This window comes from Mirounga angustirostris, unplaced genomic scaffold, assembly GCF_029215605.1.
Source record: "Mirounga angustirostris isolate CCGP_5_RB_7025 unplaced genomic scaffold, mMirAng1.0.hap1 SCAF_2, whole genome shotgun sequence".
Classification (NCBI taxonomy): domain Eukaryota; kingdom Metazoa; phylum Chordata; class Mammalia; order Carnivora; family Phocidae; genus Mirounga; species Mirounga angustirostris.
In genome coordinates, this window is record NW_026991710.1 from 129255201 (window position 1) to 129278938 (window position 23738).

The following is a 23738-nucleotide window of genomic DNA, read 5'->3' on the forward strand; positions in this document are numbered from 1 at the left end:
CTAGAACCCTCAGTTTGTTTTTCAGAGTCCATATATACTGTATTCTTTTTTTTAAAGATATTTTTTATTTATTTATTTGACAGCATGAGTAGGCGGAGGGACAGGCAGAGGGGCAGGCAGAGGGAAAGAGAGAAGCAGGCTCTCCGCTGAGCAGGGAGCCCGATGCGGGTCTCAATCCCAGGACCCTGGGATCATGACCTGAGCTGAAGGCAGATGCTTAACCAACTGAGCCACCCAAGCGCCCCCATATATACTGTGTTCTTTCATAAAGTAAGCTAGAGGGAAAAAAATGTTAAGAAAATCATAAGCAAGAAAAAATTCATTTACAGTATTGTATTTATGGAAAAAAAATTTGTGTACAAGTGGACCCGTGCAGTTCAAACCTGTGTTGTTCAATGATCAGCTGTGCTGTTTTTCTTCCTAATCATACATACCTATGATAAAGTTTAATTTATAAATTAGGCACAATAGCAGATTAACAACAACAATAACAAAATAGAACAATTATGACAATATACATAAAAGCTATATGCATGTGATCTCTTTCAAAATACCTGATTGTACTGCCCTCACCCTTCTTGTGATGATGTGAGATGTAAAATGCCTACCTAATGAGATGAAGTGAGGTGAACGATGTAGGCTTTTTGACCTAGCGTTAGGCTAGTATTGACCTTCTGGCTGTATATCTGAAGGATTATCTGCTTCTGGACTGTGGTTGATGGCAGGTAACTGAAACCACAGCAAGCAAAACGTGGATTGGGGGTGCGGGGGGACTGGTGTGCCGTGCTGTGATCCGAAGGGGAGTCTGAGCGAGATGTTGAACTCCGCCATGGATTCCATTTCGATGTGCCCGTAGGCCAGCTGTGGGGTGGCGTCTGGTGCATTTGGAAACCCAAGTCAGGAGCTCAGCAGAGGGGTCGAGTCCCCAGATACACAGTCTTGGGAAATGAATCAGTCAAACCACAGAAACCAGCTCTGGCTGATTCAAGCAGAAAAGGAATTTATTGAAAAGATGTTGGGCAGCTCTCAGAATCTCTAGGAAGACTTAAGAACCGGGCTCAGAAAACAAAGCAAGGAAGAGGGGACTTAGCAGATAGAACCACAGCCAGGATTGTGCCGTGGAAGCAGATGCTGAGGACACTGCGGTCCTTGACGCCTGCCCCGCTGGCTGGCTGCCGTGCCCATCCCCAGAACGATTCTCCGCTTTCTTGCCTTCCTCGTGGCACCAGCTCCCGATGCCCTGCTTCAGGCAGGTGAATCTGGCCATGTCTGGGTCATATGCCAGCATCCTGATTACACGCGGGGCTAGAAAAATGAGTTAACTGGCCCTTTCAGAATCTAGGAGGCGTGACAGTGGGAAGTGTGTGGTGAAGGTAAGGAAACTTGGATGCTGGACAAAGAAATGACAGCTGTCCATATCGGAGGATGCACCCAGTTGGTGATAGCTGCAACTAGGGGGTAGGTAGGATTGGCCAGAGTGAGACTTTAGGGAGCGCTGAGGGGACAGTCCTGTGGGCGAGAGGAGCTTGACAGGGAGCTGAGAAGGAGCAGCACAGAGGGAAGAGGGAGACTGGGCAAGATTTCCTAGAAACCAAGGAGGGGCACTTCAGGAGAAGAGCCAGTGGGCAGATCGAGTAACCTCAGCACTTGCCTTCCTGGCGTGTCCTCACTGATGACCTCAGCAAAGCATTTTTGGTAGAGTGAGGGGGCAGGACACCAGAGACATGGATGGGAGGTGGTGTAGCGTAGGGGCTCCGTCCCGGTCCGCCGGCCACCGGGCAGCGGAGTGGGCTTTGGCTGGTTGTTTAAACCCTCAAAACATGGGTTTCTTTGGGTATGGAGATGGGATAATAATGGTGTCCACAGAGGGTGCTTAGGATTACGTGGGATAGTGCCAGGCACAGCATCTGGTCCACTGTCAGTGTTTAATAAATGTTCTCGCTGTCACGGTTACTTTCGCCCACAGTTGAAGGGTTGAAGGTCAAAGGGTCTTCTCAAGTGAGAACAGCATGAGTCTCTCCTGTGCCTAAGTGGAGGAGAAAGACAGCAGGAGGGGATGCAGAGAATCCCGGAGAGGGCAGGATGGGTAAGGGCCTGGAATCAGCCCAGGTTCCACCCAGAAAGGGGCTTTGGGGCATTAGTCTTTGAGAGAAGGAACGCCTCCTCCATGGGTGGTATGAACTGGGAGAACATCTTCACAACTTGAGGGACAGATTGGAGTGCGGGGCTTTTGTTCTGGCCTTGGGAAGGCGTGGCCATCAACAGGCAGATATCCCATTATCAGTGAGAGCACCTCTGACAGACCCCTGCTGGTATTATTGCTCCAGGCCTTTTCCTCTTTGCTTTGACCTTGAAGCCTGAGGCTTCATGTAATAGAAGAAGCTAGGAAAATCATGTCCAACCAAATGATTTCCCCCCCTCTTTGGGGATTCAGTGGGGAAAAACACTGGTTTCTGCCTTCATTGTTCAGTGGTTCTTTGCCAGTAGTTACTTTGCCAGGAAGAATGGCGATTCTAACCGTGGTAGATGTGTTTTGTTTCTATTGTATTTTTCCTCCGTAAACTTCCGGGAGAAGTATTTTTTTTTAAGTTAAGAGTAAGAACTGAAAGCAACTTGTAGAACTAAGGTTACAATGTGGAATTTCATAACTCACGTAGTTCTGGAACTTATTTCATAAATCACACAGTTTGGGCCTTTTCGCCGAGGTCCCTAAAGCTGGGTACCTTTGGATCGTAGGAGTGATTAGGGAGGGCAGTGTCTGTGCTAACGGTAGGTGGGAGCCTGTGGAGGCCTTGCCCCAGAGTGGCCGGTCTCATGTGGGCAGGCTTCAGTAAGGGCTGCCCTAGGCAGGAGCTGCTTCTATCTGTGCAGGGATCCATCCCAGTTCTGTGTAGCGCAAGAGTACTGAAATCCCCCCGGGCGCCTGGGACTAGCGGCTGAGTCCTGGGAATACCTGCTGTTGGCTCAAGGTCCAAGGGAATTAACAGCGCATGAGTCCCTACCTTTGTGGAATCTGTAGGTCTTCTCCAGCGTTCTCAGCCCTGGGCTCTCATGGGCGCTCCCATTCTCCTGACTAAGGAGAACAGCCCAGTAAGTAGCTCAGTAGCATAACATGTCTTTCCTTGAATGCTTCAGAGTCTAGACAATAGTGTTCTTTTGCTACAGTCTCCTTTGTTACCTTTCTGAGGCAGAGAGGGTTTGCAAAATATGTGTGAAGCCAGTTCTCTTGTCCTTGTACTCATCCAGTGGCTAAAGCCTGGTCATGGCCCTCTCTCAAGGGATTGAAAGAGTTTGCATGGAAAGGCAGGGAGCTGTAGATGTTGGGGCTTTGAGAGGCCGATGGAAACCAGTCCATTTAGGAATATGAAAAACCAGACAGTTCCATCCTCCCTGGAGGTGGTCACTGTTTCTCAAATCCCTGCCAGAGGGTAAAGTTATTTTTCACCTGTTCAGAAAGGACAACAACAGCCTCTGAAGGCTGTGTTCTGAAACACTACAGTCTTCTCCAGAAACTGGTTAAACCTTCAGGTTCCTTTAGGAGTAAAGGCCCAGCACAGACCCACAGTGCGTGAGACCCGTTTCAGGGCACGTTGTGGCATGTGTCGGGCTCGTGTCCCATCCCAGTGTTCTCGTTGTCCAGCAAGGCCTCATCGTTGGCTCCCTCCCTGTCTGCTCCCTCCTGCCCTCACGGTTCATGATCTGTACTCCACCACTCAGAGCTGCCAGGCCAACTGTCTAGTGTGTTTTCCTTGCTCGGATGGTGTTCTCCAGATGTGGCCTGTGCTTTCCTTAGCCTTTGTGTCTTCCCTCCGGCTGTTAGTTTTGTTCAAGTGGCCTTCCTTCAGTTTCCATTCGAGGTCACTGTTCCTTGAGGCCCCTGCCTCCTCACACCCCCAACCCCAAGCCTTTCCTGACTTTTTCAGAGAGTTCTGTTCCTCTCTTTGAACTTCTTGATCTTTGAGTTTTGCTTGTTGGCCTACAAGCCTTGTCTGGCTCCCTGGATCTTAACCTTGAGGGGAGAATCTTTCTAGAGCTAGCCCCCTGCCCTGGGGCAGCCAGTCCTTACTGAGTATTTGCCACAAGGCTGGGTCTGCAATTCCTGGGCCCTGTTGCTCATTCCAGAGGGGTGGAGCACTGCGTTTGCAGTGATGTGTTCGTTTGGTCAGATAACATTTCTGAGTGGCCTGAGCAGTTGGTTATAGTTAACTCATTTCCATATCGAAGTCACTGGACTGAAATGTTTTAATGGGTATGTCTGATATCAGCAGATAGATTTAATTTTCCTAGGAATACAGAGTCTGGGCATCTGAACACTCCTCTAAGGATGTCAGAGCCATGCTTCTTAAGTTTGCCAAAGAGGAAACTCATATCAGACCTGGGACCTGAACCAAGGTCTTCTCATTTCCACAGAAATTTCTTTTCTCTTATTCTACCCACTTTTTTGAACTGTTTCTTTGTTTTATACAGAGAGAAAAAAAGTTAGCTGAAGTTTCTGAAAAAAGAGGAGATAAAAGAGGAAAAGTCAGATAATCTTAGGCAATGATATTCTTTCCAGACAGCACATGTAGAATTCCTCCTCCACGTGTGCTGCCACTGAGGGAAGAGTCAGCTCTGCGGAAGGCAGGTGTCTTCAGAAGGGCTAAGAGAGTGTATGGGGCAGGGTCCATGTAAACAAGAGCCCCCTCACCTCAGATTACTGTCACCTGTATTTCCCCTCCCTGTGTTCCTGTTAGAGAAGCAAAATGGCTCTTTTATTTTTCTCTTCTCATAAAGGGCTTTTCCTTAGAATTCTCTTGCTGGTGGGGAGGGGTGAACATTAGAAATATGTGGCACGAGTTTATCATTTGTTTTTACAAGATGCCTGAGTTTATTTTACGCCCGATGAGGGGACTCCTAAGAGTGAAAGAGGCCAGGTGAACTGTGACATAAAAGAAGCATTCACATTACTAAGGGCACACATATGAAAAGGTTAATGCTGACTTTTGAGTAAAGGAGAAAAGGGAGGGAATTTTGTCTTTTACTGCTGTAGCTCGTAAAGCTTAAGTTCCTTTGATGTCATCGATTTGGAAATGAAAACTTTGGCATCTTTAAACACAGTATAATTTCTTAGCTACCACTGATATTTGAGGATTGTTGTTGATGTCCACAGTTGGCTAAATTTTGGCAGTTTGCTGTGTTTTTCCCCCTTCCGTCTTTAACAAATACTTGAGGGCATGTGCGCATGTGTGAGTATTGTCCAGGGCAGTACCTACGTCTAAAATGGTTTTATCTTTGAAAACTAACTTTTTAACTTAGGCAGTGATGTTAAATCTCCTTGTAACTTGATCTCCTTTCCAAATTGTGAAGTCAAGTGAGTTGAAACTGACCAAAGAGAAAAATGAATCTGTTCTATGACTTTTAGGAAGAAATACTGACATGATTTTACTTCTCCATTATGAGATTAAAATAGGGTTTTCTCTGAAGTTAGAGAAATTCTGGCTGTGTCTAGTCTAGTGCTTTAAGTTGGACCTTACATATCTGATTTTTGTTGGGTTTGTAAAACTTCCTGATTGTGGGATTTAAAAATCTCTGTTGTGATATGAGATGGCCCAGGTTTATATTTCATTTGTTCTATTCAGAGATAATTACTGCTACCCGTTTGGGACTTTTAAATCCCCAGGTCAGCTCTGACTCAAGCCCAATTGGCTTCTCCATCTGTTCTCATTACTTTTCTTGTTAGGTGACAGTCTTCCTCTTAGTAACATGATCTAATATTTATTGCACTTTTAACTGTGTGCCAGGCATGAAGCAAAGGCATTATTATCTGATTTTAACCTCAGGATAACTATATGGTAGATACTGTTGTCATCTTCATTTTAAAATAATAAGGCTGGAACTTTTGAGAAGTTAAGTGATTGACCTGCTCAGGACTAGAGAGTGGTGACCTTAGGCCTGGAATCTAAGTTTGTCTACACTCTGAAGCCCAAACCCTCACCCAGCCACTAGACTGCCTTGGTTCCTTGGGTAGGTCCTGTGAACTTGGATAGGCCTGAACTCCATACTAGCTTCATGTTACTGACCTCGACAGATCTGCATTGGCATTCTGGCTCTCTTAGTAGCTGCGGGAGCTTGAGTGAATTGCTTAAATCCTTAAAACCTTGTCTTCGTTCAGAAGTTGGGTGTGAAATCTGATGATAAATCCACTTTCGGTGCACGAGACAGGAAGAGACTATAATTATTTTACTTATTACTTATACAGTGGCCTGACTTTTCTAAGATAGTTTTTGGCATGCGAAGTTGCCTGTTTTCTTTTTCTTCTAGAATGCTGAGCCCTGGCCACCTCCATCTGATGTTGGCACTTCTTTACATCTGTCACCTCCTGGGGTTCTCCAAAACATTTCTGGAGGCAACTAGGTGTGTTAGTGGCTTTTTGGTACACAAGTCATGGAGTGGGTCCTTGCCTTTTGGGGTTGGAGGGAGACCAGTAAACAGCATACCTCTTCTCGGCTCAAGTTCAACACCAGTGGAGAAGTGGCAGAAGTTGGGCAGATGGAGACTGAGCTGTCACCTTAGATAGGGGCAGTAAAGTGAAGAGAGGAAGGAAAGATTGCAGCCAGGATTCTCCCTATCAGATGAGGATTTTGGAGGGGTTCTTTGGTCTCTGTGTTGTTTGCACCTTCAAGGAAATGGGAGACGGGCTTGCTGAAGGTCACAAAGCTTCTATCGGCGAGCAGCTCTGAAACTCAGATGTCCACTCCTAGACCAGTCTTGGGACCATGTTTGGTGGAGCACTTAGGTGGTGGGAGGAGACGAGGGAAACACTGTATTTTGGAAAGTTTGCTGGAATCTTTGAAAATAGCTACACATGTTGCATTTCGGGGCTTCTTCAGTTAAATATCTTTGGATTACATGGCTTTTAAAATGTCATATGACCCAGGTCCCTGGGTGGCTCAGTTGGTTAAGCGTCTGACTCTTGATTTTGGCTCAGGTCATGATCTCTAGGTCATGAGATTGAGCCCCGAGTTGGACTCTGTGCTCAGCATGGAGTCTGCTTGAGGTTCTCTCTCTGTCTCCCCCCACCCCACCATTTGTGCATGCTCTCTCAAATAAATAAATATTTTTTAAAAAATAAAATGTCATATGACCACTGATAGTTTCTTGGTGTATATATCACACATACACACCCACATACATATATACACATGCTTTGCATTTTAGGTCTTTAAGTATATTTAGGTGTATGTATGTATATGTGCATGTACATTATATTATTATGTTATATATAATATATGTTTTTCTTTTATTTGTTTTCTATTTATGTTTTTGGGTATGTTAATTTGTGTCTTGGTTCTGAAGAAAAATCATCATAATGATTAAAAATTGCAGAAAAATATGACTGCCATGTGAGGTTTTATGTAATGATTATTCTTAAAAATACAGATTTGGTGATGGTTTTGGCCTTGAGGGGCAACCCTGGCTACACTCCCCATCCTTTCCCTGTTACAGATAGTCTACTAATTTAGAGGCCAAATCTCTTTCCCTCTCCAGCCCCTCACCTCCACCCACCTTACATGTATGTCTTTTCTTGATTTGGAGTTTATGAAAATAGTCATGTTATTCAAATGCATCCAGAAATGAAGCCTATTAAAACTTAAATGCTTCCCCATTTTTGTTGAATGCTTACAGAATCTGTACATTTGATACGAAGTTGTATTAACCATCATCTAATCATCTAAAAGTATTTTAAATTTTTGCAGCTGTAGAATTATATTAGACTTCTGATAATTCAATTTTTACATTTAAAACCAATTTAGACTTATCTATAAGGGAGTAAAATTATATCTCTTGAGAGCCATTGGCCTAAGTATATACTCTTAACTCAGCATTCAAATTTCAAAACTACAACAAAATTAATCTGTCTTGTCTTTTCTTTTTTAGCTTCTCAGACAAACTATTTAGTGGAAAGGGCTTACATTTTCAGCCGTCAGTTCTAGATTTTGGAATTCAGTAAGTATCTTCTTTATAATTTTTAATAACTTGTTTAATTTGCATTATTTGCCATCAGGATATCATTTATATATGCTTAAAATATATTAATATATTTAACATGTATTTATAACATTTATATATCTGTATATAAAATGTTAAGTACATTTTAAGTATATTAGTAATATAAGGGATATTGACCTTGGGACTTGTTAAGAGGAATATTTTTGTGAAAAGGAGAGTGTAAAATTGTTTTAGCCATTTCTTCAGTTTTTAATAAATACTCCTTATAATATTTTATAGTAATTGGAATTTAATAAGAAGTCAATATTAAGTCCTGTTTTTCTATAACAAATCAGGTCATTTTATAGTGAAAAACACTAAATACTGATGGTTTCTGAACTCTTTTCATTAGATTCATTTGCTTGTTTTTACTTCTCGTTATACTTTGTTATGCTCTGTGCAAACGTTAGTTGTTACCATTAAGACTTTGGAAATAAGTCAGGTGGAGAAGACAGCATATAAACTGTAATTACTTAACAGTGCATCACATTCAGAACCAGGAAGATGAAGGGAACATGACTTGAGTGTTGGTTGAGGGACTAATCTGGGAACTTGGAGAAATTAGGAGAAGGGCGATGCTGGGCGGAAGGGAGAACTTAAGGACTCTCGTTGGCATTAACACTTAAAGTGGTTGAAGTTCGAAACTTCAGGTGTTAAACGCCCTGGGTGCAGCATATCTTGGCACTGAGAAGATACGGTTTCACGTTGGTAGAGTTTCAAGTATGGGAGTGAAAGTGTTTCAGGTGTCAAAGCTCTGCTTACTTAAGCAGCCTGGAACATCAATTTCACAAAGAGCTTTTTGAGTTACGGGATGAGTTAGGTGAATGAAATAGGCGTGGTGCTGGGAGAGCATCTGGGGGGAGTTAGTGGTGGGCTCCTGGGGTGCCCTCCGTGACTCATCTGGATTGCCTTCTTTCCTTTCCTTCTGATCAGCAAAAGATTAGAGCTGCAGTAAAGAAGGAATTTTAAATGTGAAAGTACCTTGTTGAGCTTTTAAAGGAGATTCTGTGAAAGGAAGAAGAGAGGAAAGTGGGAAGGGCGCTTGCTGACTTTACCAGATTCCAGGTGTCTGTTTTTTTGTGTTTGAATTTGTATATTTTTACTGTTAGGTAAAGAAACGTTCAAAGCTGAATTTATGATAAAACCTCACTGGTTTGAGATTCTGAAAGATCACTTTACTTAGGTGAAAAGTCTTTATCGTAAAAGGGAACTTTAATGCAGGACCTACTTTTAAAAATATATATTATACGATATTGTGCTGTATGTTAACTAACAAAAATTAAATTAAAAATATGGAAGAGAAAAAAGAAAAAATATATTACAGATTGGTAGATATAATAAAATGAATGTAGTAAGTACAGTTAGATGAGGATAATAACTCTAGTTCATAGGATGCTGGCTATGATATATTTATTCTTCAGTAAGATAAAAATCCTGTGATCGGTGCACATGGAGGGATGGATGTCTTGGCTACAAATGTTAATTAGCTATATGCATCCGTTTCTGGTCCTGATGACTTGAAGCAGGTTGAAAAGCAAATGTTTAAAATGTTTTATTTGCAAAGGTTATTTACACTTTAGCCTTGACTCACCTTTGGATGGTTCAGTTTTGTTTATGTAGTACTTTATAGTTCTCAAAGTACAATTGTGTCTCTTGTCAGTTGAGTCTTCTATCATTCCTAGAAGGATAGTGGAGTAGTGGGGGCAGGTATTATCTGAGAGAGAGAGAGAGAGTTGCTTGTGTGTCATTTTCAAATATCTCTGTACTTGAGCATGGACTACAGATGCTCATGAATTTGTCGCTGAGCAGTAATGTTTTTTGCCCAGGGGCATTTCACTAGAAGTGACAGAACAAGTCTTCTGATTTCTAAGCCAGCACATTCCATGCTATTTTTTTTTTATAAGTGAGCTCTAGGATATGATTATGGGAATAAATTAATTTTGCTAAAGTTTTTTAAAAATCTCGATAAGAACAAATGGTAATCTAAATTAGAACACTTTTTTTTTTTTTAAGATTTTATTTATTTATTTGAAAGAGAACATGAGTGGGGTAAGGGGCAGAGGGAGAAACAGGCTCCCCGCTGAGCAGGGAGCCCAGTGTGGGGCTTGATTCTGCGACTCGGGATCATGACCTGGGCTGAAGGCAGACACTTAACCAACTGAGCCACCCAGGCATCCCAGAACACTTCTAAAATTAGTAAAGTTTTTCCTTACTTTTTAACAAATGGTCTAATTTATAGACATTAGATTCGAACTTCAGCCAGAGAGTTCTTCTGATTTCTTCAATGCCCTTGCTCAGCTTTTGCTATTTATTTCGAAGCTGACCTTGGGCAAACCCAACCCCATCATTTTTCATAGCTTTGGTTTCCCTCTGGGATGCAGAATCAGGATTGTGAGATTCACCTGCCTTCTGCCCACTTCTTAGGGTTGATTATAAGGGTTAATATTCCGCTGGTCCGGAGATTAAAAGTGCTAATCATTCATAAGAGATTTTAATCATTCTTTTATAGTATTAAATTAATAGAGTATCTTCCAGTTGTCACTAGTGAAGGAAATTCTTATCCTCATAACAGTTTTAAAAATAGAATTAAAAAATAGAATAAAAATAGCACAGTGGTAACTAGGTCTATGTTAGGTCTGGTGAGGTTTCTGGTGGATGCGGTCACTGGGCTCTGTAGAATCGCTGTTTGGATTCTGATTTCTAATGTGTTTTTGTTTGGGCAACGTCTGTATTTTTTTTAAACTAAACATCTTGTATTCCAGTGATATGAATGGGATATAAAACTTTGAGGATAAGTAGTAAGAACTTTGCTAATTGAGTCGTATTATTTACCTAAAACCTAAAACGATGGAAGTCTTTGTTTATTTAACTTAATGGAGGGAAAAGGCAAATGTGAGCCCAGCACTCCCAAGGCAGGGCTCTCTGAGTTGACCCTTTATGGTAGTATAAAAAAAATTTAGTTGTATTAGGTAAGAACATTAAAATAATAATAAAAATTTTAAAAAATCAAGGTTTTGATCACATTAGTGTGTCTTTTATTTATATTTGGATGTAAAGGACTTATTTTTTAAAATACACATTGGCTATATTAAATCTTCAGTTAAGACTTGTGATTAAAAGTAGGAGGTGTGGGGCACCTGAGTGGCTCAGTCAGCTAAGCATCTGACTCTTGATATTAGCTCAGGTCTTGATCTGAGGGTCATGAGTTCAAGTCCCGCATTGGCCTCGGCGCTGGGCTTGGAGCTTACTTAAAAAAAAAAAAAAAAAGTCGGAGGAAAAGCTGGAAGAGGAACGTGAGGGATTTGATGGCAGGATACAGTAGTTTGGAAATCCCATTGTACATAAGACAGCGTGTACTTCATTTTCTCTAAAACACACAATTCTTAGTATCAGAGAAATACAAGTATAATGTAGATGAGTTTCAATGTAGAATATAGTTTTATTTCTAGGCCATATTAAAGAGAGCTGTATACTTGGGTCCCTGCCTCTGAGGGCATTAAAACTGGAGAAATGGCTTCAGTGAAATTCTTGTGGCTCTCTGTGTATGACAATGTGACTTAACTGGTAGGAACCAGAGGTAAATGATTCCAGGGAACATGGTAGGTAGGTGGACCAGAGATAGCTCCGCTCCTTTGCAATTCCTTTGCTAGCCTTGCGGGTGGAAACGAGGAGGAAGGAAAAAATCAACATGAGTGTCCTCATCAGTGAGGGTGTTCGCTGGAAAGCAGATATTCTTACCTTTAGTGGCATGAATGTTTTGAAATTATGTCTAAAACTTCTGTGTGTGTCTCTTTGTGGAGGGAGGAGCCAAAGCTTTCCTCAGAATTTTCTAAAAGACTCATGATTTAAATGGATAAGAACAAGCGATAAAAGGTGTTGCTGAGTTTGCGTTCTTCTCAGAAGAATGGTCTTTAGCAACAATTACGTTTTCCTTTCGTGAGACTTGATAAAGTCTCTTTGTGAGTAGAAATCCATTCCCCACCCCCACCAAAGCCTCTTTAAACTTATTACTCAGAGAAGAAACTCTAAAACAAACTGGGTTTTTCTATGAGTACGGTTTCTTATCTAAACCTATTGTCATTTGAATTAGAGCCCCATTAGGCGAGAACCTAGTTCCTACCCTGTTATTTGCAAGCATTTTAATGGCATTGCGTTCTTCTAACGCCAAAGTCAGTGAGGTGTTACCATTGGTTGGCATAAGTGTCTCATGAAAGAAAGGATTCTTTTAAAAGTTTTTGACTTGTGAATTAAATGTTTTATTAATAGCAGGATTTAATCATTGTTGCCTTTAGTTTTAATGAACATCAACAGCTTTTTGGGTTTAAAGTATATACATGTGTGAGTGGGTGGAGGGATGGGTGGATGGATGGCTATATTTACGACCACACAACCCATTGTTTTTTTCTCCTTGTTCCCCTCCTAGGTTCCTGGGTCACCCTGCAGCAAAGATTCTCTATGCTTATAACCCTAGTAGGGATAGTGAGGTCGTGGTGAATTCAGTGTTTACAGCTGCTAGACATTTTCATGTGCCTCCTGTTCATTGCAGGGTAAGTGTTGATGTACTCTCTGAAACTATGCTATGGCAGGCGGCCAGGTTTTCTTGCTTTCTTTGGCCTGAAGTTTTTACTTTCTGCTCCCTGTCTTCCTTTTTCTGCTACCCACACTCTTTCCTTCTGCATGTTTGCTTTAGCATTTATTTTTTTCAGTTGTCCATAATTTTGGTGGCTCTTGATATCTCCTTGGAAAAAGAAAGTTTAGAGTCTAAACAAGGTATAATGTTGTATACTAATAGGACTTTTTCATGGTTAAAGAAACAGTATTATGTGTCTTAAAATGACTACAAATGCTGAACCATTTAGTAATTAACACAGTTTTTAGAGTCGTGATCTCTTGGCCTGGCAAATCTACTAGAATAGGACTCCTTTCTAAATGTAGGAATAGGAAGTAGTGAATGGCCCTTATAAAGCTAATTTGCACCATGACAGAGAACTACCAAACCCCGGTCTTCTGGTAGTTTAGATTTCAGTGGTCTTTAACTTCAGTGAAGATTCCCAAATACTAGTGGGTTTTATTTGTTTATTTAGCTTACTTATGTCTACCTGATACACTGTTTTCCTTTTAAATATGGGACCAAGGAGATGGTGCAACAGGGAGCCCAGTATTGTGTTTATGATAGGCTGTCCAGATAAATGCAGCTCCTGACTTTCATTAGGAATTGGCAGGTTTGTACATCGGTGGCTCCTTTTACTTAAGTAGAATTAGAATTGTGTTTGATAAAGGCCGTTGAACACATGGGTGCAGAAGAGGAAGGAAGAGGAAGAATGTGAGGGTGCAGGATTCCCAGTCCGAAGTGAAAGGACTCGGCAGCGGCCTTGCTGTAATTCTGTGGTGTGTTCTTTGACACATTATCTTCGGTTGTTGGATTTTGATCCATTTAGTGATTCTCAGGGATTCATGATACTTCTGAATCAAGGGCACAGAATATTTAGACATCTGTTAATGGAAATTATCAAAAAGGAGGTCTCTGAAAGACATTTTTTTAGAGAGGTCCATTCCAAATGGCTAATTTGGTACCTTCCTTTCAGGTAATTCCAGCAATGGGGAAAACATCCTTCAGAATTATTTTCTTACCTACTGAAGAAGGAAGCATTGAAAGTTCTTTATTTATTAATACCTCCTCGTATGGAGTCCTTCCCTATCATGTAAGTAACTTTTCCCTCTAGTCCCTTGATTTGGTTGTTGATTTAACAGAGGGGTTTGGATATTTTATAAAAGACTTTTGGAAATGTTGCCACCTGCTTTATGTCATTAGAATATAAGATTGTTAGTGATATAAACTCACCAGCTTTCCCCCTTCTTCTGCCTCTCATGCCATACACAGTTGGCTGTCTCGGGCTCAGAGCACAGAGCTGAAACTCTCACTGTGGATCTTTGAAGGGCATTGGAACAAAACAAAGAAGTCTACCATATCCTATTTCTATTATAAAATAGAGTGGGCTTTCAGAACTCTGCCCTGATCTCATGAGCAGTCCAGAGGGAGGAGCTTATAAAGGCAGTCCCTAGTGCTTCTGCCCCCTTCCCTCCTGGGCTCAGGAATATGTCTGATCAGGGGACATGGCCAGTTCTCAGGGAGCTTGCTATTCATATCAAGGCACCAGGGATGGGGTGTGAAGAATCTTTTTGTTGTTGTTCACAAAGTAGTTAGGAATCTTTTTTTTTTTTTTAATTTTATTTTATTATGTTATGTTAGTCACCATACATTACATCATTAGTTTTTGATGTAGTGTTCCATGATTCATTGTTTGCGTATAACACGCAGTGCTCCATTCAGTACATGCCCTCTTTAATACCCATTACCAGGCTAACCCCTCCCCCAAGCCCCCTCCCCTCTAAAACCCTCAGTTTGTTCCTCAGAGTCCACAGTCTCTCACAGTTCGTCTCCCCCTCCTATTCCCCCCCTTCATTTTTCCCTTCCTACTATCCTTTTTTTTTTTTTTTAAACACATCATGTATTATTTGTTTCAGAGGTACATCTTAAGTGGTATCTGTGACATCTTTAATAGGATGTGGCATCAAGCCAAGGTCTATAATTTTTGTGGTTATTTCCTACTGGTTTCCATTAAACACTTGGTCCCATATCAGAAAAATTGTTTATTTCTGAAAAGATTTCCTACAGTGAGGAACATTCAGCTTAAATATAGCAACTTTTGTTGCTTTCTTTTGTAGACAAAAATATATATGTAATAATTGGATTAATAGGGTCTTTTTTTTTTTAAAGATTTTATTTATTTATTTGACAGAGAGAGAGATAGCGAGAGCAGGAACACAAGCAGGGGGAGTGGGAGGGGGAGAAGCAGGCTTCCCGCCGAGCAGGGAGCCCGAAGCGGGGCTCGATCCCAGGACCCTGGGATCATGACCTGAGCCGAAGGCAGACGCTTAGCGACTGAGCCACCCAGGCGCCCTGGATTAATAGGGTCTTAAAGACCAAGGTGGTGAATACAGATTTCCTTTGGAAAGGTATTTTAACATCATGACAAATATGTTTCAAAACGAATAGGGGGATAATTAACTCTTTTTTTTTTCCTGAAGGTATCTGGAATTGGCACTCGAAGAATCTCTACAGAAGGGTCTGCAAAGCAGCTACCAAATGCTTACTTTCTGCTTCCACAGGTCCAGAGCATTCAGCTTTCACAAACACAGGTAATTTTAATAGTAGATTTATTTTGAATTCTGGTAAACACCACACTTTGTAGTCCTCTAAATTGATGTATCTTTTGCAGCCCTTTTTATATAGGATTGTTAGAGATGTTAAACTCACCAGGTTTCAGAATTGGAATTTTATTATTTTCTGCTTTTTTGAAAAAAATCCTCATCTATATAGAAATAATACATGTATGTGAAGGATCAGTGGAATCCGTGTGCGTCTTGTGAAAGGCTGTATGGTCTATGGTGTTGCTTTCTCATAGTTGGCTTAATCTTGTTTTTGATCATTTGAAATGTTTCCAGTTTTTCATTATTATTGCCATTAGGCCATGTACATGTTTTATAAGTTTCTTTATTTCCTTTTTGGCTTACCTATTTCCTTGAGGTATGTTTTGTAAAGAGAGATTCTGTAGTTAAAGAGTATGAACCATTTTGTAGAGCTTGTTAAATCTTTCCAGGTTGCTTTTTAGGAAGACAGAACCTCCATGGTCACCAGTAATGATATTTTTTCAGGAATGTCTTACTATCTTCCCCTCTCCCTGCTTCCAGTCTCTCCTGAGTGTGGCTTAGTGGAAAGAAACGTTTTTGGTGTTTTAGAATGTGTATCCAGTCGACCCTGGAACAGTGCAGGGGCTAAGGGGGCCCACCCCCTACGCAGTTCAAAATCTGTGTATAACTTTTGACTCCCTAGAAACTTAACTACTAATAACCTACTGTTGGCCAGAAGCCCTACAGATAACATAAAGCTGATTAACATGTATTCTGTGTTGTAGGTATTACATACTGTATTCTTAGAATAAAGTAAGCTAGAGAAAACGTTATTAAAATCATAAGGAACAGAAAATCCGTTTATAGCACTGTACTCTATCGAAACAAAATTTGCATAACAGTGGAGCTATACAGTTCAGCCTGTGTTGTTCAAGCGTCACGTGTAATGATACCTTAATGTTCTTTCAATATGCATTTCATTAATAGCATGTGGGGTTTGATCATTTTTCTCCTTTGACTTACTTCCTGGCGACTATGGATAACTTTGGAAATTGAGAAAACTCTTGAACCAATGGATGATGAACTTTGCCCCCTTATCTACCCTTTTCTTTCTGATTAGTGAATAAAGAACATTGCTCAGAACTTTGTGTGGGTCACAGTAGTACCTGGGGCTTTCCTTCATTGAATAGTCTTATTGAGTCTCTGCTATGGGCATGCACTGGTTTAGCATTTCCATCTTCCTGGAGCTTACATACCAGTGGGAAGACAAGCAAAACTAATTTACCTGTAATGTCATGTCTGGGAGATTTGTCATCATTTTAGATAATTCTTGGGGATTTTTAGTATTATTTTTATTTTTATAAAATTATATAACCCCCCTTCCCAGGATTTTAAGGATGATTTCTTACGGTTGGCAAGTTTGGATTTGGTTTAAATCCTAAAACCAGTGGGGATGTATTGAAGGGTTTAAGCATAAGAATGGCATGATCTGACTTGTGTTTTTGTAAGGGGTTGAAAGGGCTGGAGTAAATGTAACTTGCATCTGCTGATAGCATAGGTTTTTCCTGCTGAACATTTTTAGCCTTATCTCAGGGCCGTCCTTCAGCAAAGGGGGCGGCTGAGAATGGCCAGGTTTCTCTGGTTACTGAGACTGGAAGCTTTGAATGCCAGATTCCATATTAGTGGTGATAAAAGTATTGAAACAGAGACAGGTGTTCAGATACCTTAGCTAACAGGGGTTAATTGAAGGAAGGGTACGGGGCATTAAGGGAGAGAGGCAGTGACCATGCGGGCCTCTCTGAGGTCTGCTGGAGACCTTGATGTGAAGAGAGCTTGCAAGTTAACACGCTGCCTGGCAGATCTTGTCTGCCGGCCATGACGCCCGCTACCCTTTCCTGCATCCAGGCTGTCATCATCTCTCTCCCAGGCCACTCTGGTGGCCCCATAACAGACCTGCCAGTATCTACTCTGGCCCTTTCAAAAGTCTCTGTCCCCCAAATGCAGATTGGACCACACTTATGATGTGATAATATGCGCTACATTTCAGAGTTTGTAGATAAGACTCAAATTTGGGGGCTGATCTTTTGTTAGAAACCAGTATTTTGAAGATCTGAATATCAAAAATATCTCTTAAAAGGCAACTATTTTAATCTTCCATTTTTACTGTGATTCAGAAAAAAAGGAAACTGTATTTTTCAAGGCTTACTATATCTAAAAACAAAAAAACCCTGCAACATTAGACTAAAGAAATCATTATGGCATTCCTCAGAAAAAATTCTGACTATAATATTTCTGCACTGAAACTGCATACATATATGTGTTTGTGTGGTGTTTTAAGTGGGTATAAAATTGCCAGGTAACCTTCCTCAGAAAGAAATGTCTTCATTTTGATGTTCTATTTGTCTTAAGTTTTCTTCTTTCTGTTTTTTGGTTGAGAACCCATCATTTGGGTGAGTGGTTGAGTTCAGCTTCCTTCAAAAGGGAATAAAGGGTCTGGAAGGTACTCATAAAATCACCTCTGGTTCAGTTTAGAGCTGGAAGGTAGATCTGCTAGAATGCTGGAGATTCAGAAGGTTTAGCAGAAATTAGGATGTCATCAACTTTGCTTTCACTTACCTCCTTAGCTCCACATGAAGAGAAATAACTTTATTGTGTTTAGGAATATAATTTGAAGTTGAGAGAAGAAATACAATCGCTTTATGTGAGTCCATTGAATCGTAAGAAAACTGAGACTAAGGTGATAATAACCATTTAAAAGAATTCTCACTCAAACAATAATAGGGCCAAATAATTTTTAGATTTTTTTTGTGTGAGTAAAATGTACAGCCTGCTTATACGTTCAGGTTTATGTTGCATCTGGGCCTAAATAGAGTTGGATTTCAGTTTAACTGAGTATTAAAAAAATTACCTGGCTCAAACATAGTTACAGGAGACAAAGACATGCCCCCAAGGATTCACCCAAGGATTCCTGAATATAAAGTGTCTAAAAGGTGAAGGCTCCAAAATGTGCAGATGCTGCTTGATTCTTCCAAGCTATAGAAATGCTGATCAGAGGAGGAAAAACAGCAGAAGTATTTTGTAAAGCTAGGAGTATGGATCAGAAAATGTGCTTCTGGTGCTGCCTTGAGGAGACATAAATGAAATGGCATTTTTTTTTTAAGTTTTTTTTTATTTATGTACTTGACAGACAGAGACACAGCGAGAGGGGGAACGCAAGCAGGGGGAGTGGGAGAGGGAGAAGCAGGCTCCCCGAGGAGCGGGGACCCTGATGCGGGGCTGGATCCCAGGACCCTGGGATCATGATCTGAGCCGAAGGCAGACGCTTAACGACTGAGCTACCCAGGCGCCCCTGAAATGGCATTTTTAATGTGGCCATAAGCTACTGTTTCAAAACGTGAAAGAAATTTGAGTTATCAACATCCTGAGTTGTCAGGAGGATCATGGAAGACATCAGATATTTTGCTGTTGCAAACCCAACACAATTCTATCATGAGAAATTAAGTCGGAAACAACAAAAGGCAGATGTGTACCTTTGTACAGCATTGTGATGTGTATATGGCCTGAAACACTTGATTCGGTTGTCTCCACTGTAACTCAGATGTAAGGAAGCAGAACTAGGTTTTGGTCATGTACCCCAGGGTGGCTAGAGAGCTTGGGGAGCTAAGTACGAATAATGAAAGCTGTTTATTCCTGTCCCTCATTTAGAACCTCAGCTCTGCAGGGCAGAGATCTTTGTTGACTGACACATTGTAGGTGCTCAATTAGTAGGCATTGGCATGACTGCATGAAAGTCATTTTTGTACATTTTGTACATCCAGGGATAAACAGAAAAATTCTAACCAAATAAGATTATAAAGTACAAAAATGTACATAGTTTCAAGGAGGCTTTAGAGAGATTGCTAGAAAAACGTATATAAATAGGTCATTAAGGGAGAGCTAGGGCTACCTAGAGAGCATTCTGGAACCTTTAGGTTAAGTTGCATGAGTATAAACTATTTTTTCCCTCCATGCTGTGCATTACAACTCCAGGACTTATTTCTTTTATAATTGGGAGTTAGGTTAAGTTACATGAGTATAAACTATTTTTCCCTCCATGCTGTGCATTACAACTCCAGGACTTATTTCTTTTATAATTGGGAGTTTGTACTTTTTGACCACTTTCACCCATTCTGCTCCCCCTACATTTCTCACCTCTGGCAATCACGGATCTGTTCTGAGTTCAGTTGTGTGTGTGTATGTGTGTGTGTATTTTTTCCCTAGAGTCCACATATAAGTGATGAGATCATATTATATTTGTTTTTCTCTGTCTTACTTCACTTAGTATAATGCTCTCAGGGTCCATCCATGTTGTTGCAAATGGCAGGATTTCCTACCTTTTTATGACTGAATAATATCCCATTGTATATACATATCACATTTTCTTATTCATTCATCCATTGATGGACACTTAGGTTGTTTCCCTGTCTTGGCTATTACAAAAAAAAAAAAAAAAAATGCTAGGGGCGCCTGGTGGCTCAGTCGGTTAAGCATCCAACTCTTGATCTCAGCTCAGGTCTTAAGCTCAGGGTCATGAGTTCAAACCCTGTGTTGCGCTCCACACTGGGCATGGAGCCTACTTAAAATAAAATACTACAGTGAACATGAAAGTGCAGATATTTTTCCAAGTTAGTATTTTCATTTCCTTTGGATAAATACCCAGAAGTGGAATTGCTGGATCATAGGGTAGTTCTATTTTTAATATTTTGGGGAACGATTGTATTGTTTCCATAGTGGCCGCACCAGTTTACATTCCCACCAACAGTGCACTAGGGTTCCCTTTTCTCCACATTCTTACAAACTTTTTATATGTATATGAAGAAGTGAATGTTGATGGAAGACGGGGAGCTCTTTCCACTGGGGATCAGCTAGCTGTATTGAGTTTTTCAGATACAGGGGGTTGTCACTGCTCTTTCCTCACACTTCCTTAAAATTGCTTCCTGAGGTAGCAACTAGAAATTTTATGGAATCAGAACACCTTAGCTCACATATCCTTGCAACTTACTGCAGATTACCTCATGTGAATATACTGTGGCCGTAGTTGGTGTTACTCTCCCCTAAACTATTAAAAGATTCAGGTAGCTGGGGCACCTGCGTGGCTCAGTCAGTTAAGTGTCCAACTCTTGGTTTCAGCTCAGGTCTTATGGTTGTGAGTTCAAGCCCCACATTAGGCTCCATGCCCAGCATTTATTTATTTATTTATTTATTAATAAATAAATAAGATTCAGACAGCTATGACAAAAGTCAAGTTTAAATAATGCTCAAAAATTATGGATTTATTTTAGGGATACAGGCTGGAGGAAAAATTAATTACTTGTATGAGATCAAAAAGCCAATTTTATACCTCTGTCTGTGTGTTTCCAGGCCTGGGCCACACTGTCTTTTGTTGGAAGCATTAAATGAGCATCTGTAAAACATACAGAACTTAACCTCCAGACTATAACTTTATTAAAGTACTCTGAAAAGGGCATTATTTGGTATTTTAGCCTCCTTTTCTAAAAGAGCGTATGTTTAGGAAAAGTAGTCAAACAGAGTAAGTCCATTTTATTTGATCTTCTCTCTACTAGTAGGGGAAAAACAGTGTTCATATGTGTAATGTCATATAGATCATAACTGCTTCTGCCCTCTTTTTTTTTTTTTTTTGAAGATTTATTTATTTTAGAGAGAGTGACACAGTACAGTGGGGAGGGGCAGAGGGAGAGAGAGAATCCACAAGCAGACTCCACTCTGAGCATGGAGCCCAGTGCTGGGCTCAATTCCACGACCCTGAGATCATGACCTGAGCTGAAACCAAGTTGGACACTTAACCGACTGCGCCACCCGGGCACCCCTGCTTCTGCCCTTCTAATATGAATATCCTAAGTTTAAGATACCAGTTTGTTTCTTGTAATAACAAAAAATGTGTCTATCTCATGGAATAAACTAGGGTGCCAGTGAACAATTGTTATCTCTTTTTTTTTTTTTTTTTTTGGCAGTATGGGCTCATTTTGGTCCTTTTTGTTTGTGTCTTTTACCTGTTGGTATCTGACTTTTGCACTGCTCAGTTGAATCGGATGAAATGGCTCCCTCTCTTCTGCTGGAAACAGAAGTGTGTGTGTGTGATTCGTCTTCTCTCTAGATTCTTGCCGGCCCGGTGTGTTGTAGCGGCCGCTGAGTTCAGTGGGGAGGAGGGCATAGGTTTCTGTCTGTGTGCTGCATGTGTGTGTCTGCTCTTAGGAAGAAAGTAGGGGAACATGCAGACTTGACATTGCTTTTTACTTTTTAAACCTTTTCATCTGGCCCTTCTTTTTCATTTGTTTCGCCCTTTGGAAGGGCAAAAGAAGGAAGGGTTCCTAGCAGGCGAGAAGTCACTGTTAGAGTGGGTCCGAGTGAGAGTCTGAGGTTCCTCTGCTTTTGTTGTAGTCTTGTCATTATCTGGCCCTTGGCTGATTCTGGTCATTCTCCGCTCCAGTCCATGTGTCACATGGCTGTTCTGACATCCTCCAAAACAACGCCGCTCACTGCTTCCCTGGTCTCTGTACTAGCCGGCTCCCGTAGCTTGGCATAGGAGGGCCTCAGCACCTGCTCCAGCTTCCTCGACAGCCTCAGATGTCCCACCACTCTCTTCTCCACTCTGGCCTCCCAAACTGCTCACTGTCGGAACATGCCATCCCTTCTTACATACTGCCTTTCCTTCACAAGCTTTCAACCCCCTCTGACTCTCATGATCCTTCTCATTCCATCCTTTGAGATCCAGTTCAGGTATCATCTCCTCTGCAGCCTCCCCAGGGTTCCAGGTGAGTCCGTGCTCTGGGCCCCATGGCACTTGGTTCAGGCCCCTGCTTGAACATTTGGGGTCCTGTGTTGTCTCCCTCCCATGCTCTTTCACGAAGCTGTCTTGGACAGGGCCTGTTTCCTTTTCATTTTTATAATCTCAACATCACTTTAGTGTTTAGTACACTGAGGGCCCCCAGAGTTTTTAATAGATAGGTGAGTCAGTGGACATCTGAGCTGTGATCCCCAAATAGCATATCTACCTGTTGTTCCATGTAAGATTTGTATGACTTCACCTTTTCACCACATCAGCCACGTTGACCTTCACCAGATTTACTACCAGGGCAAGTGGTAATATTCTTATTTTAGAAATTGCAGAAGGGACTCAGAGTTTACGTTACTTGGTGGAGGCTGAGAGCAGAGCTGGGATCCGTAGGGCAGCTCAGTCTGCTGTAGGATTTTCCCCATATATAGGAAATGTTGTGATGACTCTCATATCTGTTGACTTAGTAATTCATGGTCCACAAAAGACAAATAGCAAATAAAATGTGTTTTTTTGCTGCATTTTTATAATGGCAATGAAACAATAGAAACAGCTTAAAGGCTCAACAGTAGAAAAAGGATTTGATGAATTTGATTATATCAGTATGGTAGACTATTAAGTAGTTCTTCCAAGGGGTAATTATGATGCCTCATCTGACAAGTGAATAGTAGAATATAAGCTAGACTATACTTGATGATTGTAACTGTAAAATATATGGTGGGATAGAATACACAAGTATCGTTGTGTTAGGCTTGTTAAAAGTGAAAGTTTTTATTTTTTAATGTTTTTTACAGTGCTATTTTATTTCTAAACCATTGAGATTTGAGGAGTGTTTCAGTGGTTTATTTGGGCATAATTCAAACAATATTTGAAACTGGCATTGTCTCAATCTGGCATAGAGTCTCACTGTCACGGTAGGCTTGTCTCAGAGATTTACAAGAACTTAAGTTATTGTTGTTAGAATCATTGTAAAATAATGTTTATTGTTAAAAATAAAATGAGGAGTCAAAGTGGGAAACCCAGAGAAGTTTTGAAGTGAGAAGAGAGCTCATGACACACCAAGGTGTGTGTGTGTGTGTGTGTGTGTGTCCTAATGTGGTATCATATTACCAAATTATCTAAAAGTGAGATTGTGGCTATAAACAGTTGCAATGTAATCATTAGATAACGTGGGAAACCAGAGGAGTGAAAAATTAGACATAAGCCCTAAGACCACAGTCACTCTTGGCAACGAGAACCAGGACTAATATTTTGTCATCTGCTCTCAGTGTATTTTCTGAGTGTGCATGCACATGATGAGGGTTCCCCTTCGCCACCACAGTCTAGTGTGGCTGGAGGGTGTGAAGGAGAGATTCTCTCATGTGCTGTGTGATATCTAATGCATTTCAGGCCAGGAGTTAGTTCCTAACCTTTTCACATTGGCACAGCCCTCGCTTTTGGAGTGGTGATGTCAGGGACAGGTGTTGGGCAAGGGCTGCCTGGAGCCTTGTGCCTGCCAGGCTGGGGGAAGGTGCCCCGGGGTGCTTTCCTGCTTCTTGCCTCCTGAGGTGCTGATCCTTGTCAATTAAGTGTGGCAATCTGAAAGGGAAGCTGTAAAATCAGTATAGGGAGGGGACCAAGGAAAGTTTTTTCAATCACAATTCAAGAGAAGAGAAAGCAGCACATTTCTCACTAACAAATAAGTTAC

General features: G+C 41.2%; 1 protein-coding gene across 3 annotated transcripts in view; it reads left to right on the forward strand.

The window, feature by feature from the left end:
- The window catches only part of TMEM131L (transmembrane 131 like), a 161307-nt gene that overhangs the window by 72410 nt on the left and 65159 nt on the right, over nucleotides 1–23738 (forward strand). For all 3 annotated transcript variants that reach the window (XM_045880270.3, XM_064585192.1, XM_064585191.1), the window contains 4 exons: nucleotides 7918–7986; nucleotides 12452–12575; nucleotides 13614–13730; nucleotides 15118–15228. In XM_045880270.3, the coding sequence (XP_045736226.1) occupies nucleotides 7918–7986; nucleotides 12452–12575; nucleotides 13614–13730; nucleotides 15118–15228 (421 nt within the window). The remainder of the gene's footprint in view (nucleotides 1–7917; nucleotides 7987–12451; nucleotides 12576–13613; nucleotides 13731–15117; nucleotides 15229–23738) is intronic.